A 20502-nucleotide genomic window follows, 5' to 3' on the forward strand; every position below is an offset into this window, starting at 1 on the left:
CCTCAACGGTTCTGTGTACTTTAATTGAGCATACACTACCCTTGGATAAAATATTTTACTTCCAATCTATGAAACCCCATATTTTAACGTACTATTTGACTAATTTGACCCAAGATTGCTTAAAACCTTAAAACCCCTTCAGTTTGTCTGCAAACAGGCCCATTCTGTTTACTAGGAATACCCTGCCATTATACACAACTGTGTTTAATGTGCATCGTCCCTGTAAAATAAAATTAACTCCATGTATCGCTCATCTCCCGTAAATTCCTGCACCTCCTTTACGCGCTTCCCCCTCCTGCTTCCACTCGGAACAGGTTGTGTCTGTTTTTCGTTTTAGCATTTCCAATATTCTACCGGGCTCCCCGTCGACTGGGAGTCCGTTTGGGTGCATTAATACTACCTTATTTTAGCCATCCCTTATATAATTTTTCGCCTCTCCTCTTCCATTCTTTCCCATCGCGACCACCATTCCGTTCGAGAGTCGCTTTCAAAGTTTTCAACACCCGTTCTGGTTCAATATCCCCCATTCTCACGTTACCTTTTCCACAGAGGAATTATGTCTCCCTTCCTATGATCTATTTTACCCCGCTAATTTCTAGACCTGTTTTAACAATGTATTATGCCCACCCGGTAAAACCCCAATATAACCTGGAACCTCGCCTAGCCTAGAACCTAGCCCATACCCTTTTTGTATAGGACCTCGTAAAGGACCTTGTCCAGGGAATCAAAATACACTCACACGGTAAACCCCCAAATATAACCTGGAACCTAGCCTAAAACCTAGCCTATACCTCTTTGTATAGGACCTCGTAAAGGACCTCGTCCTGGGAATCAAACTAATCCTGAACCTTCTCTATAAGATGGTCAACCCTGTAAAGCATTACTGGATAGCCGATATATTAAACACTCAAACCAGATATTCAGATCGCTGTCTAATATCCAATGTACTACATTCACACGATTGGGTTGGCCTCCCAAACTTCACACAGTCCCGTTGATAGTCAGATTTATCAACCACATTCAAACCGATACCTAGTATCTAGTACATTTCAATCGCTGGTTATATTCGTAATTACCCACATTCAGTCGGTTAAATAACTCAGAACCTATACCCGAAACCTAGCCTGAAATATGAGTCAATTAATTTCGGGTCCTCGTAAGAGGTTAACCACACACACACATCATATTACCTAATACATATCATTCATCACAGTTCTTAATAGGTCACATGCATTACTGTTTAACCGGTTGTCAACAATGCATTTATCACTTAATCAAACTCCAAATGTTCAATACATACTTCAATCAATTTGTATATGTTAAAATAAAAAATTTGGTCACTTACATCAAACAGGTGTCTCACAAAAATAAATTTGGAAATAGCCAATGTGCAGAACTTCAGTTATTCACAATAGGTGTCTGCTTACCTTTTTAGTTGACCGGTCAGGATTTGTGAAACACACCGTCCGACGACAGCGATGGCCAATCGGCTGGACAAATTCCAGCGAAGTCCCTACAGCAGATCACGTCGGGGTCACCATGTTAGGTTGCGTCAATTCGAATCTGGTGTCAGGACAAAGAGAAACTCTGGTCTCTAGTACTGTTTCACAGCTGTTTATTAAGCTAAGTAAATAGTGATAAATGCAATGTTCGTATAAACGGGTTCACTGTAACACCTCGCAGGGCAGACAGAGAACTGAAATGACATCATAAGTTCTTCCTTAAATACTTCTTGACAGACGTAGTTCCCTCTCCCTGAGGGCCTGTCATAGTAGAGGCTTGGGTGTGGTTTAGACTTACTCCAGCCTATCGTTGGCGTGCAGGCTGGTCCCAGCCTCTAGACGCATCTTTGTTGCCAAGCATAGTTGTCTTCTAGCTTATCTTCATGTGTGTACCCGAGAGTCAGACACCCAAGGACAGTGCCTGTTCTTGTGCCACAGCCATTCTCCCCTCTATCAGTTCCTCACATACACCTGTCCTTGAGCGGCCCCACAACCAGGCATTGTGTGTGTGTGTGTCAAGAGTCTACTCAGCCTACACTCCTACTAGCCAGCAACCCTCCAGTTAGTCATGTCTATTATATGTTGCTCAATCTATGTTAATACAATATAAACCTCTTAGTGCATTACAGTCCGTTCATACTTAGGCCTACATCTACTGTAAATGGTAATGCATCACATCTAATAAGTGAAATAAAACCCAACACTTCATACCATAAACGCTACACACTGTCTACATCGCTACTATAACTAACGCGTTAGTAAACCCGCTACAATCGTGCAGTACTGCAAGCAGTTTAGCAGTTACACCGGCAGGCCCCGGTGGCAATACATTTATAAAACCAAAAGCTTACCTTGATTTGGAAGCGTTCCAGTGTTGGATAGCCAGCTAGCTTTCATAGTATCCCTCTCTGTTTGAGCTAGGTGTTTGAGTAGACTAACTAGCTGCCTTCGCTAGCTAAACAAGTGAAAGTAAAAATAATAAATACAATCAAATATCGCTAGTTCTCTCCATTTTTGAAGAAATTATTTTGTTCAAAACTTTTCAACTATTGTCTTTCTCTTTTAGTCAACTAACCACCACATTTTATGCTCTACAGTTGTAGCTACCTGTAGCTAATTCTTTCAGTACCAGATTCATTCTCGATTACTTTGGTCGGGTAGACAAGATGTCAGTTCATGCTGCAAGAGCTCTGATCGGTTAGAGGACATCCTCTGGAAGTTATCATAATTATTGTGTAAGTTTATGGAAGGGAGTGAGAACCATGAGCCTCCTAAGTTTTGTATTGAAGTCAGTTTGCCCAGAGGACGGAAACTTGCTGACCTTCATTGCAAAACAGTGTGTTATAATTCATTATTTGGCGATGTGAATATATTTAGTATAGTTTCACTATTTAAATTTGTATGAAATTCACTGAGGAGGATGGTCCACCCTTTCCTCCTCTGAGGAGCCTCCATTGACACACACAACCTGGAGCTTACCGCCACAGGCTTTGGCAACTTACTCACAAAGTTTTTTCTCCCTCAGTCCAACGGCTGGGATGCCAACGAAATGTTTCGTTACAACAAGGTGAACTTCGGTGTCGAGTCTACCTATGACTCCAGCCTCTCAATGTACACGTAAGTCCACCTCCATGTCAACACAAAAAAAAACAATAAGTCTTCAAGGCCTAAATAGAGTCTAAGCGAAAGGACTGGGTTTGAGAGCTGGGTTTGAAATACTTGAAAGGTAATTTCAAATACTTAATCTGTTCCTGTTTGAGCATGCCTGTTTTAATAATCCAATAGAGAAGTCCCAAAATGGCAAATCGCGCCCATCTGGCACTCCAAGCAGACTCGAGCAAACACAAAGTATTTGAACCCAGATCTGATCGTCATACATGATTGTGATATAGAATTTTGTTATCAATGTTCATAAACTTCAATTAATCTACTCAGTCTGCAACCCAGAGTTTGTAAAGTTCTGGTTTAAATGAAAGAGACAGAATTCCCAGTTTACAATAGTCAAATCAATGTTTATTCACGAGGGCACTCTCCAGTTCATATACAAAGACATCCATTTTATACCATGCTCCTTACATACGCACACACAAACATTTAGGAGAGTTATCTTCTTCTCCAGAGTTCTCAACACTGTATATCACTACCCAGCCGACAGTTCCCTTCCCCCGAGATTAGGGAAACCTTGACGGGTACTCCCTTCTCCTATCATAAATTCTCAGAGTTCTAGCCAGGTCGGATCAAACACAGTTTAATTGTTCTCGGTGTTTTCTTAGACACACACACATTCCTCTCTTTCCCAGTCCAACCTAGTTAGACTTATGTTTAATATTTTAATTATTCCTTATACATGCTACATAACCTATAATCCCTAATGGTTACGTTTCAGGGTAGAATTATTTAATCATTATCTTTAAAATGATCAATTATTTTATCAGATTGTTTGTATGCATCTATGCATAGTGTTGATCTTCACCATCTCTCTATCCTTTTCTCTCTCTTCTCCCTCCCTGTCCCTCAGGGTCCATCTGGAGAGGGGCAGCACGGAGGGCTTCCGGCAGCGGGAAGCGCGTGCCGCCCGCATGGCTAGTGAGATCGAGTCCAGCCCCCAGTACCGCCACCGCGTCTCGTTGGAGAACGAGGAGGGCAAGAGCGAGGAGGACAAGTACAGCGCAGTGGTGCGCAGTGGCGAGCGGGGGGGGGGAAGCCCCAGGGAGAGGGAGAAAGGCTGCGACAGCCCCAGCATAGTCAGCAGGTGAGTGCTCCGGTCAGGCTGTATTATTTGGCTATGTCACAATTCTCCACCCTTTTCCAAAAGTGTGCACTTCATGGATTCAACAATGGTGGAAATGAATTCTTTCTAGCCAATGATTTCATGTTTTTAAATACATGATGGTGAGTAAAAAAGTCCACGCTTGGGGAGAAGGGTGGAAAATTGGGATGTAGCCTTTGGCTAGTGTGTGGGGGGTGTCACTATTGGCTAAGTGGTTTGTGTATTTGAGATTGACCACATTTCAGTCGGACTGAGTAGAATGGCTGATCTACAAATCAACTGGCATCCCAATTAACTACTCATTATGTGATCAAGATTAGTGATTCTGCCCCTCACCTTGCTCAAACTGATCCCCTCATCATGCTGAAAGTTTTTGGCAGCAGTGGATGGATTGGGGAAAGCATGATCTACAGTACCCCCCCCCCCCCCCCCCCCTCATTCTTTCTGTTTATCTCTCTCTCTCTTTCAGGGAAGGCAAATACATTCCGTTACCCCAGCGAGCTAGGGAGATGGGCGTGTCGGGGGGCAGCATGCGAGGAGACCGCGAGCGGGCGGAGCGAGGCCCTGGAGGAGGAAGCGGCGGACCCCAAGGTCACAACCGCATGAGCGCCGGCTACCGCTCTGCCCCTCCCTCCTCTTCCTCCCCCAAACCTCACCTGCCCTTGGCCACTGGTGTCCCCCAGCCCAATCCCCCCTCCTCGGAGTGCAGCAGCCCCCTCTCTGGCCGAGGTTACTCCCCCCACCACCCCCAGGGCAGCCCTGGCTCTGCCAGCCCCTACGCCCCTACCTCCCCCGGGAGTCCGGCCTCGGCCAACGCTGCCCCCTCTTCAGCTAGTCCCCCCACCCCCCATTCCAACTCTCTGTCGGACACTGGTAGGCCCGTCAACGGAGGTGAGTGAAGTTATTAGTGTTTGTTTGTTGTAATGGGATATATGTGTGTCTACATGGATGTGTTACTCCAGAAAGTGTACATGGCAGTCATGAATTATTTGTTTTTATAGACTGGGTGGTTCGAGCCCTGAATGCTGATTGGCTGACAACCGTGGTATATTAGACCGTATACCACGGGTATGACAAAACATTTATTTTTACTGCTCTAATTGCGTTGGTAACCAGTTTATAATAGCAATAAGGCACCTCGGGGGTTTGTGATATATGGCCAATATACCACGGTTAAGGGCTGTGTCCTCATCGGGCCTTATTTCTTAAGTTTGCACTGTGTGCAGTCTTGAAAAGTAATAGGTGAAGCTTACAATAATATATTGCCAGTTGATTGTCGGGAAATTGAACCTCCTCTCTTCTTTCTGCCTGCCTCAGTGTCTTCCAGGATGTCTCCCAAATTACAGAGACCCGCCCAGTCAAACCGACCGGTCCGGACACCTAACTCACACACCCAGTCCACAGGTTAACATACAACTATGCCTTTTATCTCACACTTTGTCTACACACTTCAAGACGCACTCCAGAACTCAAGACACAGACATTCTGCCTCATAGACTTAAGTCCAATGAATCCAATGAGAATTGCTACTAATGGTAGATGTTGGTTAGTAAACTAACTACTAACTCGCATTTCATATGCATCTGATATGGCACACTATTCCTTATATACAGTTCAAGTCGGAAGTTTACATACTTAGGTTGGAATCATTGAAACTTGTTTTTCAACCACTCCACAAAGTTCTTGTTAACAAACTAGAGTTTTGGCAAGTCGGTTAGGACATCTACTTTGTGCATGACACAGAAAATAAATTGTGGACCTCCACAAGTCTGATTCATCCTTGGGAGCAATTTCCAAATTCCTGAAGATACCACGTTCGTCTGTACAAACAATAGTACGCAAGTATAAACACCATCGGACCACGCAGCCATCATACCGCTCAGGAAGAAGACGTGTTCTGTCTCCTAGAGATGAACGTACTTTGGTGCGAAAAGTGCAAATCAATCCCAGAACAACAGCAAAGGACCTTGTGAAGATGCTGGAGGAAACAGATACAAAAGTGTCTATATCCACAGTAATAACAAGTCCTATATCGACAGCCTGAAAGGCCGCTCAGCAAGGAAGAAGCCACTGCTCCAAAACTGCCATAAAAAAGCCAGACTACGGTTTGCAACTGCACATGGGGACAAAGATCGTACTTTTTGGAGACATGTCCTCTGGTCTGATGAAACAAAAATGGAACTGTTTGGCCATAATGACCATCGTTATGTTTGGAGGAAAAAGGGGGAGGCTTGCAAACCGAGGAACACCATCCCAACCGTGAAGCACGGGGGTGGCAGCATCATGTTGTGGGGGTGCTTTGCTGCAGGAGGGACTGGTGCCCTTCACAAAATAGATGGCATCATGAGGAAGGAAAATTACGTGGATATATTGAAGCAACATCTCAAGACATCAGTCAGGAAGTTAAAGCTTGGTTGCAAATGGGTCTTCCAAATGAACAATGTCCCCAAGCATACTTCCAAAGTTGTGGCAAAATGGCTTAAGGACAACAAAGTCAAGGTATTGGAGTGGCCATCACAAAGCCCTGACCTCAATCCTATAGAAAATGTGTGGGCAGAACTGAAAAAGCGTGTGCGAGCAAGGAGGCCTACAAACCTGACTCAGTTACACCAGCTCTGTCAGGAGGAATGGGCCAAAATTCACCCAACTTATTGTGGGAAGCTTGTGGAAGGTTACCTGAAACGTTTGACCCAAGTTAAACATTTTAAAGGCAACGCTACCAAATACTAATTGAGTGTATGTAAACTTTTGACCCACTGGGAATGTGATGAAAGAAATAAAAGCTGAAATAAATAATTCTCTACTATTATTCTGACATTTCACATTCTTAAAATAAAGTTGTGATCCTAACTGACCTAAGACATGGATTTTTTTACTCGGATTAAATGTCAGGAATTGTGAAACTGAGTTTAAATGTATTTGGCTAAGGTGTATGTAAACTTCTGACTTCAACTGTATATAGTGCAATACTTTTGACCCTATATAGGTAATAGGGTGCCAGGGCAGAAAGTGGTGCACTTTAAAGGGAACAGTGTGCCATTTCAGACACAGCCAAAAATGCTAACCATTTATAACGACTCATTGTCTTTCATTCTGACCTCTGTTCTGTCTTGTCCTCCCTCAGCCTCCCGCTCCCCGAAATCTGGCTCGCAGGACTCAGTGCAGTACCTGGACACGTCATCTGTCTCCATGCCCGCCCAGAAAACATCAGGCCTCGCCCCGCTCTTCCCCATTGATGGTTCGAACAATGACAACAATGAACAAACTATATTTATAAACAAGCGGAGACAGGTTGTGGTAGTTGAGTAGTGGTGACGACAATGAAATTGCTCATGATAATAGGTATTTATAAAACAAACTTTGATACATTTGGCTGAAAGCACTACTACATCTTCCACGTCCGGTCTCAGTTTGTTTTCATTGTGCTTATTGAGTCTATATTAAGAAATGAAAAGGGCCCCAACTGTCATCAGGACAGGGTCACCTGTACAAGAACCAGGCAGGTGTTTTGTGGGAATCTGTTCAAGTGGTTGGGGTTTTCCAGTGGCTAATTGGTCCCCTGTGTGGTTTTTTTCTATCTCTGTCTCTCATTCTGTCTGTCTGTTCTACAGTGAACGAGATTCTCTGTATGGCTGCCAAAGAACGATCAGCAGAGAGTCCAGGCAGCACGGAAGATGGCAAGAGTAAAGGTGTGTGTTTGTGAAATGTGTGTATTAGAGGTTAGACACACCTCGACAACGAACGGTTAAAGCACCTCCTGGGTGTCGATGAACGGTGACTGCGCTGATTCAACATGTAGACACCTTTGGGAAATGAAAATGACAGCAGATATTCTGGTCGGTAGGATGGCTAGTGGCCACCCCCTATTTTTAACTGTTTGCCCGTTGCGGTGTCTCACCTCAAAAAGTGTGTGCATGTTAGTGTGTCAATTAGCTGTTGTCGTCGATGAGAAGAGTATTCCTGTAGAAAAGCATTTGTTTGCCATAAGGTGCTGTCAGAAAGAAAAGTGCAGCCAAAAACACACATTCTTTCCTGCATGAGAACTTTTTTTGTATCCTTTCTCTCCCCCTTTCCACTCAGCTCCCTCCATTCAGCAAAGGTCACAAATTGAAGAGCTGCGGAAATTCGGCAAAGAATTCAGGGTAAGACTTCTGTCGCTGCTCCTTAGCCATGTGTGAACGAGAAATCTGCAATTACCTCTGAGTCTAAATTCTCTTGATGAAAAGAATTGTTCTGTCAAGTCCTGGGCTGGTGGTATTTCAAGAAGCAGGACCAAGTTGGACAGATAAACTCAGCAAAAAAAGAAACGTCACGTTTTCAGGACCCTGTCTCTCAAAGATAATTCATAAAAATCCAAATAACTTCACAGATCTTCATTGTAAAGGGTTTAAACACTGTTTCCCATGCTTGTTCAATGAACCATAAACAGTCCATGAACATGCACGTGTGGAACGGTCGTTAAGACACTAACAGCTTACAGACGGTAGGCAATTAAGGTCACAGTTATGAAAACTAGGACACTAAAGAGGCCTTTCTACTGACTCTGAAATACACCAAAAGAAAGATGCCCAGGAGGGTCCCTGCTCATCTGCGTGAACGTGCCTTAGGCATGCTGCAAGGAGGCATGAGGACTGCAGATGTGGCCAGGGCAATAAATTGCAATGTCTGTACTGTGAGACGCCTAAGACAGCGCTACAGGGAGACAGGACGGACAGCTGATCGTCCACGCAGTGGCAGACCACGTGTAACAACACCTGCACAGGATCGGTACATCCGAACATCACACCTGCAGGACAGGTACAGGATAGCAACAACAACTGCCCGAGTTACACCAGGAACGCACAATCCCTCCATCAGTGCTCAGACTGTCCGCAATAGGCTGAGAGAGGCTGGACCGAGGGCTTGTAGGCCTGTTGTCTGGTGAGGACCTGCCTTACATCACCGTCAACAACGTCGCCTATGGGCACAAACCCACCGTCGCTGGACCAGACAGGACTGGCAAAAAGTGCTCTTCACTGACGAGTCGCGTTTTTCTCTCACCAGGGGTGATGGTTGGATTCGCGTTTATCGTCGAAGGAATGAGCGTTACACCGAGGCCTGTACTCTGAAGCGGGATAGATTTGGAGGTGGAGGGTCCGTCATGGTCTGGGGCGGTGTGTCACAGCCTCATCGGACTGAGCTTGTTGTCATTGCAGGCAATCTCAACACTGTGCGTTACAGGGAAGACATCCTCCTCCCTCATGTGGTACCCTTCCTGCAGGCTCATCCTGACATGACCCTCCAGCATGACAATACCGTGCGTGATTTCCTGCAAGACAGGAATGTCAGTGTTGTGCCATGGCCAGCGAAGAGCCCGGATCTCAATCCCATTGAGCACGTCTGGGACCTGTTGGATCGGAGGGTGAGGGCTAGGGCCATTCCCCCCAGAAATGTCCGGGAACTTGCAGGTGCCTTGGTGGAAGAGTGTGTTAACATCTCCCAGCAAGAACTGGCAAATCTGGTGCAGTCCATGAGGAGGAGATGCACTGCAATACTTAATGCAGCTGGTGGCCACCAGATACTTACTGTTCATTTTGATTTTGACCTCCCCTTTGTTCAGGGACACGTTATTCCATTTGTGTTAGTCACATGTCTGTGGAACACGTCTCAGTTGTTGAATCTTGTTATGTTCATACAAATATGTGAAGTTTGCTGAAAATAAACGCAGTTGACAGTGAGAGTTTACTGAGCTTATTCACTTTTATAAGTAGTCAGAAATAAATTACTTACATTTCTAGTTTATAACCCATTTCTACTGTTAAACCCTTTTAATCATGTGTTTGTAAAATAACTTGGAAATGTGTTTTGAGAAATGCAAGTGGTCTAGCACCCCTTACTAAAGTTTCATCCTCCTTGTAATTTTATATCCCTCTTGTTTCTTTCTTTTTAGCATAGAGTGCATTGAGTTGCACTTGCTTTGTATGAAATGGCTGTATAAATCAATATTGATTTAATGTGATTCTCCTCAGCTTCAGCCCAGCGGATGTGGCTCCAGTGCTCCAGCGGTATCTCCCTCTGACACGGCCAAGCCCTTCCCCTCGTACCCCAGCCCCGCCTCCTCAGACTCCAAACAGACCCCCGCCCCCCAAAGTACTTCCCAGCCCTCCGCTTCCCCCTCAGGGGACCCTGCCAAGGAGCCCAGTTCCAGCGCAGCCGCTACCAACGCCAGCCCCATTTCAGATAGGCAATCGCCAGGACAATCCCAGTCAGCCAGGACCCCAGGAAGTGAGGAGTCCAGACAGGAGAAGGCAGAGCGAGTGGAGGTTGTGATTGAGTGAGTTTTGCTGAAGACTGAAAGGAGATTTCTTTCTGGTAGTGCTGAGCGATTAACCAAAATGTCAGTTATTTTTCATTTTTTTAAACAACTAATTGACCAACGTCGGTTCAATTATTAGAATTCCATTTCGTTCGTTTTTTTTCTTCTGTGAGCTCAACATGCAGTTTCTCTAGAAATTAATCAGATCAAGCCCAAACTGTGCAATGTAGTAGGGAGTTGAAAGTTCCCAACAGGCCAAAATTCTACATAGTTTAGCCAATGACCATAATCCATTGCGCGTCTACTTGTCCAGACACTGAAATGGAGAGAAGAGAAAGAAGACTTGCGATCGAGAGGGATAAAGAGCAGTTGCTCCACGAGGTATCTCTACCTGAAAATACACAATCTAAGTGATTGATAGTTGGTATTTAGCAGTCATAAGTATACATAGACAGCAGCTCTATAGAAATTAGAAATATTTTATTGAAGCAGTAATGGGCAGTCACTACCATCATGGGACTTTTAATAATTGTTTCATTCTGTTAAAGCATTCAACTCACATACTACATGCATTTTATGTTTAAAATTATCTAAACCTAAATCGAAAACCGAGATTTAAAAAAAAAAAATAATCTAAACTGAACCTACCTCAAAAAGCACATCACCCAGCACTACTTTCTGGTTTATAGATGGATTTGGTTACAGAGCAGTGGATATCATTGTGTATACAGTACTAACAGTGTTCTCTCTCTCTCTCTCTCTCTCAGTCAAGTCAGGAAGTCAACTCTGAATCCCAACGCCAAAGAGTTCAACCCAAACAAAATGGCGCTCACTCTGGTAAGCAAGAAGGTGTAATGACATGTCAAGAAGAGCAAAAATAATTAGGATCTAAAATGTCTTGATGTCTACTAACCAAACAATGACTTTGTCTTGACGTATGGCGCTTGTACACATCATGACTGTAAGTCGCTTTGGTTAAAGCGTCTGCTATCTATCTACTGTATCTATACTACGAAACACTGTCTAGACACGCCTATGCACCAAACGATGTCTAGAGGTCTACGCGTGAAATGGTGTAGGGCAGGGATGGGCAACTTTGATCGGGGGAGGCCACAAAAACTCATTATGAGGGGCAGCAGTGGCTCGCGGGTCGGCGTACCCACACATGCAGTCAGACTTCTTTTTTTTTTTGAGAACCCTAAGTGTTTTGCTTTTTTTGAGTGTCTAACCAGGTTTCTATCTAACCATTTCATGTGGATGATTTACCTGATGCATGAAAAAAGTCAAGGCCTGGCTGATGGAAAGAGGATATGCCGGTACAATTTGATAAATGCAATTTGTTTCTTCGACCTGGTGGGCTCTTTTTTTTTGTTGTGTCAGTAAAATGAATTATGCGAGATTGTGATGGAAATGCCTTTTATGCGCAAATATTGATATAATAACCGCCATATTGAAGTCGACTTGGAGTCACACAATGATATGTTGTGTGATTCTCCCACTACGACTTGGAAAACCATGCAGTTTGTTAGGCTACAGATGAAATAAGTTATGATGAACTTCACAGGGTGGTGAAATTACATGTGATGAGCTCGATGTTTCTTTCCAATAAAATATCTAGGGTCTTATTTCTGTGACATGATGATCGATGCTTCGCTGCCGTTTGACAAATAAAAAGAATATCACTCTTATCCATAATAATCTCATAATGTACAGTCCTGTGAAAAAGTATTTGCTATTTTCTATCTATTCTATTTCTATTTTCTAGTTTTGAATATTTTTTAATATTGAATGTTATCAGATCTTCAACCAGAACCTAATATTAGATAAAGGGAACCTGAGTTTACAAATAACAAAAAAATACTTTATTTATTTAACAAATTTATGCAACATTCAATTCCCCTGTGTGAAAAATTAATTGCACCCTTACACTCAATAACTGTCTGTGCCACCTTTAGCTGCAATGACTGCAACCAAATGCTTCCTGTAGTTGTTGATCAGTCTCATATCGCTGTGGAGGAATTTTGGCCCAATATGGCATGCAGAACTGCTTTAACTCGTTGACATTTGTGGGTTTTCAAGCATGAACTGCTCGTTTCAAGTCCTGCCACAATATCTCAATTGGGATTAGGTCTGGACTATGACTAGGCCATTCCAAAACTTCAAATTTGTTGCTTTTTAACCATTTTTATGTAGACTTGATTGTGTGTTTTGGATCATTGTCTTGCTGCATGATCCAGCTGCGCTTCAGCTTCAGCTCACAGACGGATGGCCTGATATTCTCTTGTAGAATTCGCTGATACAGAGAAAAAAATCATGGTTCCTTCTATTAAGGCATGTCGTCCAGGTCCTGAGGCAGCAAAGCATCCCCAAACCATCTCACTACCACCACCATGCTTGACTGTTGGTATAAGGTTCTTACTGTGGAATGTAGTGTTTGGTTTTCGCCAGGCATAATGGGACCCATGTCACCCAAAAAGTTATACTTTTGACTCATCTGTCCATATAACATTTTTCCAAGAGTCTTGATGATCATCCAGGTGCTTTTGGCAAACTTGAGTCAACTTTTTGGACGAGATGGGTCCATTTTATGTCTGGCGGAAACCTAACAATGCATGTCAGGTTCTGGTTGAAGATCTGATATCATTCAGTGTCAAAAATATGCAAAAATAGAGAAAATCAGAAAGGGGGCAAATATTTTTTCACGGCACTGTATCTGCGAGCTGTTGGCTAGAGCACACGTGCCAAGACCAGAGTGGGCACATTTGCTATATAACGCAACAGTTTTTGTGACAAAACCATCAGAGTTGAAAATGCGATGGAAACCATTTAACTTGTATTTTTCATTCGGTACATGGGGAATTTAACTGCAAACGTTATGTTTATGTGCGCAACGTCATCACGCACATACTTTTATTCGCAATAAGTCAGTTTGATGGAAACACATCTCTGGTGGGAAAATGCGCATATTATTTTATGCAGATTTTAAACTTTGCATGAAAATCTGTTGCAAATTGGATGGAAACCTAGCTGTCTGACATAAGAGATTGCTGTTGCACAAAAATCAACAGAAAAACATTTGCACCGTGTGTATTCTACTATTCTAACTGAACTTTTTTAAATAATAATATTTGCCCATTCCTGTTGTAGGGTAAAGTTGCCCGTAGATACTTATTTTTGTGTCCGTTTTACATTTTCCCCACTAATGATTTAGGATTGGCGTAGGGATGGGCATTTGAAATCATTTCAATATTCAAATAATGTCATTCATTTTGGGGAGATATCGAATATTCAAATAACCGTGCCCATCCCTAGATTGGGGGAGGGGAAGCTGATCTTATCTGTATCTAGGGGAAAGTTCACCCTGGAGTTTACCAAACACTGCCTAGACATCTACTTACCAAACTGATATAAATGGTTCTTCCCCCTTCCCTCTGTGTCTGCAGACGAAGCCCAACCCTTCACCCACGCCCCCCCGGCCACCCCCTCCCAGCCCTGCGGTGGTGCTGCAGCACCCAGGCAGCCAGGGTCCCATCTACAACGCCCCCTACCTCTCCTACATCTCCCAGATCCACTCTGTACAGGTAATGCACACACAGATCCAAACTGTACAGGTAACCCACACACACACAAGACACTTCTGACACTGTGAATGAATTGACTGCATGCTGTGGAACATTGTTTCCCCTTAAGAACAGCCCTTAGCTGTGGTATATTGGCCATATACCACACCACCTTGTGCCTTATTGCTTAGTTATAGTCAATGCTATACTTGAGTTTCACCAGTGGTGATGTGGTGTGTGACTATATACAGTGTTACACTATTGTTTGAACGCATTTTAGGATCTATTACGATTTCATGTTAAAATTGCCTAAATCCCCTCATTGGAAAGCCAATGCGGCTTGTAACTTTGTGTTGACCTCTTGTCTCCTGGCTTCTGTTTCCCTCCAGCCTCCACATATGTACCAGTATACCATGTCGACAGTCTGCCAGGGGAAATACCCCCGAGTCAAAGGTATGCGCGCTCTGCACGCCTCCTCTCCGACGCCCTACCAGTGTGCATGCATTGTTTACACCTTGACATACTCTAGCCTGGTCCCAGATCTGTTTGTGCTGTCTGGCCAACTACTATGGTCAGTATCAAGCTGAGTTGGCAAGACATTACAAACAGGGGCTCAGCGGTCTAAGGCACTGCATGTCAGTGCTAGGGGCGTCACTGCAGACCCTGGTTTGATCCCGGGCTGTATCACAACCGGACGTGATCGGGAGTCCAATAGGGTGGCGCACAATTGGCACTGCGTTGTCCGTGTTAGGGGAGGCCATCATTGTAAATAAGAATTTGTTCTTAACTGGCTTGCCTAGTTAAATTAAGGTAAAAAAAGAAAAATACATCTGGGACCTAGGTAAGATTATTTATTTATATATATATACCTTACTTACCTTACGAATACTTATTATTATTAATACTTCTTTGTATTCTAACTTCTTTATCTACTAATGCATGGCAAACTGTTGTAGTTCTATAGTAAAGTTGAATGTCAGGCAAAACTAGTGAATTTATCCTTGTTCCGAAGTTTAAATCGTAAGCATGTGACGTAATTTCCCCCTGGGGATCAAATCAGTTCTTTTAAAGCATGTTCATATCTACTAGTGCGTCATTTTGGGCAGTGTGGTCTATGTGACTGTGAGCGAGTTCTCCTCCCTGTCACCGTTGTTATGCAGCCATGTTTTGGTCTCCCCCAGGCTTAGGGGTGGGGGCCCCCCGCTCGGACCATGGCAACTCGGGCCCGCCGCAGGCCATGCTACAGGCGGCGGCGTCTGCAGCCGGAGCCCCCCTGGTGCCGTTGCCCTACCCCCAGCCCTACCTGCAGTACAGCCAGCAGCAGGTCATCCAGGCCATGACGCCTTACCCTGGACAGGTCAGTGGGTGGGTGGGAAGGTGTGTGAGTGTGTGGAGAAGTGGGTGAGTGTGGGTGGATGGGAAGGTGTGTGTTTGTCCGTGTCTATGGCTGTACTGTGTGGGGGTCAGACCTCAATTTCCTATCCCCAGAGTTTTGAATCTAACCACCTCCCTTTGCCTTAGTGGTTATCCAGTTTTGGTCATCATAACTGTAGCGGTCAGGTATGAAACCAATGTCTCTGTCTTTCTCTATGTATCTCACCCGCTCTCCCTTCCCCAGCCGATGTACTCCATGCTGCAGGGCGGTGCGAGGATGTTGGGCCAGGGAGGGAGTCACCCCCAGGCCATGGGCCCTCCAGGGGGCCCCCAGTTCCCCGGCCAAGGTGAGGGGCCTCTGGTGCCACAGCAGGGTATCTATGGTGAGTCCAAAACTGGTTGGATCCTGGATTTAGACTGGATCATTGTTTTGGGGGTAGCCTAGTCCAAGATCTGTTTGCTATTTGTGCTGTATAGCCAACCAACGACCATAGGAGTTGTGTATGCAGCACAAACAGATCTTGTACCAGGCTACTGGATCATTGTTTTGGGAAATTTATAATGGAAAGTGTCTTCAGCTCTCTCTTTCTCACCCCTCTCTAGCCCCCCAGTCGTTCTCCCATCACCAGGGTGCAGTGCACCAGCCCCGGCCCTCCAGCACCCCTACGTGTAACCAGCCCCCCCCTCAGCAGCACGCCCCCAGCCCTGGACAGGTAATACTAACACCCCTCATCCCGGCTTCAAATCTCATCATCCCTCTCCGGACCGCATACCAGTTCTAGAACATACCCCTTTTTGTCTTGGCCACGTTTTTTATTGACATACAGCGTTGTTGGGCATTTTGAAGGGCCATGTTAAAGGTATACTCGGACAGCGATAGGACAAGTGGGCTGACTTTCAATACAAAGAGCGTGAAGCAAGAGATGGATCTTCTCAACTATTGTCGTCACACAGCTATCTCAATCTGCAATATCTTTGTTTCACACTACTACTCGTGGTCACGTCATATTGCTGAGTCTGAGCTTTTTTTTCCTCTAAGTTTATCCTATGCTAATGATTTCCTTCTCCATCTCTGCCCAGTCGGGACCCCAACCCCAGTCTCTATATCACTCCGGGCCGCTCTCAGCCCCCACCCCCCCTAATATGCCCCCCGGACAAACGTCGCCCCAGGGCTCGTTCCCCCTTCAGGGCTACAGCCTGCATGGCCACCAGGGAATCCCGCACACGTACCCTGGTCTGGGGCAGATAACACAGGTACATTTACACTGCTGGAGTTACTCTGGGTTCTCTTCATTAGGGTACATGTCTTAAAACATTTTGCAACATAAAATGTAAATGTGCCTTTCTTATTGGAAAAGTCCAGGTAGTCCCTCCAGTCCTTTCAGTCATTTTTTTTCCTTCATATAACCCTGGTTATGACTAACCAGAGATAAATGTTGTTGATGTTATCAGGAATTCCTCACTTTTCTGACAGCACCCTTTATTCTTTCATAATTGAAATTGGCTAACCCACAAACAGATATCCTTCTTTTTCTGTGTTGCATATCTTTTCGAAGCCGTCAAAAATATATTATCTAATGCCAGATTTGTAAAGTAAACACCTTTTGGAAGGAGTGAAAAAAAAATGACTCTATTCCATCCCAAATGGGTGGCAGGTAGCCTAGTGGTTAAGAACATTGGTCCAGTAATCAAAAGGTCACTGGTTCGAATCCCCGAGCCGACTAGGTAAAACGTTTGTCTCTGTGTCCTTGAGCAAGGCACTCAACCCTAATTTCTCCTGTAAATTGCTTTGGATTAGTCTGCTAAATGACTAAAATGAAAAAGCAAAACTGTCCATCAATTTCTATGTCTAAGCAATAAGGAATTTAGAGTGATTGTAAGAACACAATGTCCTAATGTTTATATTTAGGCAGATCATGTCTTTTTACCTGTGTTTTATATATTGTGTGACACATTTGATGTATGTTTCTGCATACTGTATGTCCCTGGTCCCTCTCCGTAGGCTCACGTCCAAGGGGCCATGCAGGGACCCCACCACCAGGGCCAACACAGCCACCCGCAGGTAGTGATGCTCCAGGCCCCGCCCCCCCAGCACGGCCTTGGACAAGTCTCCCAGCACCCCCAACACGGCCTCCAGCAAGGGGCCCACCAACACTTCTACATAGGACATCCACAAGGTATGAAGGTTCCCTAAGCTTGTATTAGTGCAGAGAAGGGGACCAGAGTGTTATACTAGGGGGTGCGACATTTCCGTAGTAGAAAAAGACCGGGGTTTGGGAAGTCAATGGTAGAAGTGAAATATTCATCCTTAGTTGTTAATTTTCTCTAAATCTAAAGGCACAACCTAGATTTGATTCAATGCGTGGGTAAAAGTAAGCCGGGCCGGTACGGCGTCCCTGCAAAATAAATAGTGGGGGTACGCTGTATCGATAAAACGTGAGCCGATCACAATTAAAACAAAATAGCAAGAAAACTAGGCTATTACATCATTATTTTACATTACCGCATGTCAGCCGCATGAAATATGAGTGAATGAACTTGAATGGAACCGGGTGGTATATGCTCCAACTTGTCTCGTGGTTCGACGAGAACACTTACATTTTCCCAAGGCAGAGATGAGTGGCCGAGATCGAGACGACGCGGAGGTGAGTGACCGAGACGTGCGCGGAAAACAGTGGATGCAATTCAATGAAACAATCGCTGAATGTCATTACAATAGGCATACAGTAGCAGTCAAAAGTTTTAGAACACCTACTTATTCAAGGGTTTTTCTTTATTTTGACTATTTTCTACATTGTAGAATAATAGTGAAGACATCAAAACTATGAAATACCACATATGGAATCATGTAGTAAGCAAAAAAGTGTTCAACAAATGAAAATATATATTATATTTGAGATTCTTCAAAGTAACCTCGATGACAGCTTTGCACTCTTGACGAACCTAAGCACACAGCCAAGACAATGCAGGAGTGGTTTTGGGACAAGTCTCTGAATGTTCTTTAGTGGCCCAGCCAGAGCCCGTACTTGAACCCCATCGAACATCTCTGGAGAGACCTGAAAATAGCTGTGCAGCGACGCTCCTCATCCAACCTGACAGAGCTTGAGAGGATCTGCAGAGAAGAATGGGAGAAACTCCATAAATGCAGATGTGCCAAGCTTGTAGCGTCATACCCAAGAAGACGCGAGGCTGTAATCACTGCCAAAGGTGCTTCAACAAAGTAAAGGGTTTATGTAAATGATTACTTATGTAAATGAAATATTTCCAGTTCTATTTTTGCTTTGTCATTATTAGGCTGTAACGTAACAAAATGTGGGAGAAGTCAAGGGGTCTGAATACTTTCCGAATGTACTGTATGTACAATTATATAAATTGCACAATTGTAGAACATTGAGGTCCTTGGAAATTACAATGAAGTGCTTGAAAAAGTCCCTGAATGTCCTTGAATTTGACTTGCCAATGTCTTTATGAACACTGCTTAAAGTTAAAGGATGTATAGTCCTTGGCCTATGTCGTTGAATAGGTAGAGTTATGGGCTAATTTGAATATATTCACTTTTATATATTCCTCTAAGTACACGTGGAACTGCATGAAAATCCTTTTTTATTTTTGTTTCAAAACATTTTGTAATGTTTATCCTAATGTGACACATTGGCCCCATTTTATTTATAGAAAGACCATATATGAAATTAATAGGGATTCGATATGTAATTAAGCGAGCTTGCGGGTCTCGTACCAGTAAGAAATGAAATATACTTTCACCCCTGATTCAATGTCTTAAGTAGCTGAACATGTCATTACTATAACCTTGTGAAAGTTAAACTGACACGTTTACATTTGTCAAAAACTATAGCGGATAAGTGCCTTTTCATTTGACGGGTTTGCACATGTGCAGTTCAGCGCGACTCCGTTGGACCCTATGATGTGTTTTTGCGCATGAGCTAAGCCGCCATGACATCACCTACAAGCGTGATCTGGGATTTCTATTGGAGAAGCAGTATCTGGACTTCTTCGCATATATATTGTCTCACTGTTGGCCGTTTATATAGAACTTTCCTAAAAACTGAAGTTATAAATGCTGGTTTCTTATGTGTTTTGTGATGACTGTAGTTGAAAAGTACTTTTGGAATATTTTGTCTGAAGGTACTATTACATCCTCCATAAATATCAAATAGGTGAATGGTGCCCTTTGAACTGAAACACTACTACTCATCATATATTTTATCCATAGTAATATTGTGTTAATCGATACTCAAATCTTCCTTCTGTTTTTTCCCCCACAGCGATGCAGGTACAGACGCACCCCTCTCCCTTCCACCCTCCTGGAAACTGAGCTCCTCTGTTCTCCCCTCCCAGAAGAACTGTCCCTCGAACGGTCCACCCCCCCTCGCCCTCTGGACATGACCACACCCAACCAAGAAGTGACACAATCACGTGACACAGTGATGGGCTTGCAGGGAGAAGCGGCAAGACCTCATTGGTCAGCTACACTTCTCAGCTTCATCGTCGCTAAAACCTCGGTTATAGCCCAACTGATGATGATGATGATAAGCGGCGTCAACAGAAGCCGCACCCAATCCAAACCTTCGTCTCGGTTCTCTCTTCCAGCTCCTTCCATATTAAAGACAAAAGACACGACCACGTGAGATCATCATAGTGGAGAGAAAAGACATGGACGCCAAACGAGCGAAGGACACAACGTTTGACAACATCAAATCGCTTTGAGACTGACTCCTTTAGTTTAAGTTCCTTGATATTGGGCGAATGGACAGAAGAAATACAAACACTTGCTCAGAAATCGTTGAGTGTCGCAAAAAGGAGGAATGAATGGAATGGCATAAATGAGGAGATTGGATTTTTACTTTAACCCGGTATCAACCCACCCTTCCCCTTTCCTCTCTCTTATAGCGAATTATGAATAATAAAAATATGGAAAATACAAAAAAATACTTTAAACTACAATGACCAAAAAATAAAGTTTTAAACTTAACTACAGAAACA

The 20502-nt window shown here is 44.0% G+C and overlaps 1 protein-coding gene across 6 annotated transcripts in view; it reads left to right on the top strand.

Annotated features, from left to right (window-relative positions):
- The window catches only part of LOC106579060 (ataxin-2-like protein), an 81513-nt gene extending 61013 nt beyond the window's left edge, over window positions 1-20500 (top strand). For 4 of the 6 annotated variants that reach the window (XM_082965915.1, XM_082965916.1, XM_082965914.1 and 1 more), the window contains 17 exons: window positions 3028-3119; window positions 4021-4254; window positions 4742-5163; window positions 5590-5676; window positions 7397-7510; window positions 7884-7961; window positions 8353-8414; window positions 10281-10585; window positions 11335-11404; window positions 14011-14148; window positions 14517-14580; window positions 15288-15484; window positions 15746-15884; window positions 16105-16214; window positions 16582-16755; window positions 17504-17678; window positions 19785-20500. In XM_082965915.1, coding sequence (XP_082822041.1) covers window positions 3028-3119; window positions 4021-4254; window positions 4742-5163; window positions 5590-5676; window positions 7397-7510; window positions 7884-7961; window positions 8353-8414; window positions 10281-10585; window positions 11335-11404; window positions 14011-14148; window positions 14517-14580; window positions 15288-15484; window positions 15746-15884; window positions 16105-16214; window positions 16582-16755; window positions 17504-17678; window positions 19785-19834 — 2511 coding nt within the window. In that variant the 3' untranslated portion in view covers window positions 19835-20500. The remainder of the gene's footprint in view (window positions 1-3027; window positions 3120-4020; window positions 4255-4741; window positions 5164-5589; window positions 5677-7396; window positions 7511-7883; window positions 7962-8352; window positions 8415-10280; window positions 10586-11334; window positions 11405-14010; window positions 14149-14516; window positions 14581-15287; window positions 15485-15745; window positions 15885-16104; window positions 16215-16581; window positions 16756-17503; window positions 17679-19784) is intronic. The other 2 variants (XM_082965919.1, XM_082965918.1) reach the window with 2 other exon arrangements.
- Window positions 20501-20502: the final 2 nt, after the last annotated feature.

Source organism: Salmo salar, chromosome 19 (assembly GCF_965601325.2).
Source record: "Salmo salar chromosome 19, fSalSal1, whole genome shotgun sequence".
Classification (NCBI taxonomy): Eukaryota; Metazoa; Chordata; class Actinopteri; order Salmoniformes; family Salmonidae; genus Salmo; species Salmo salar.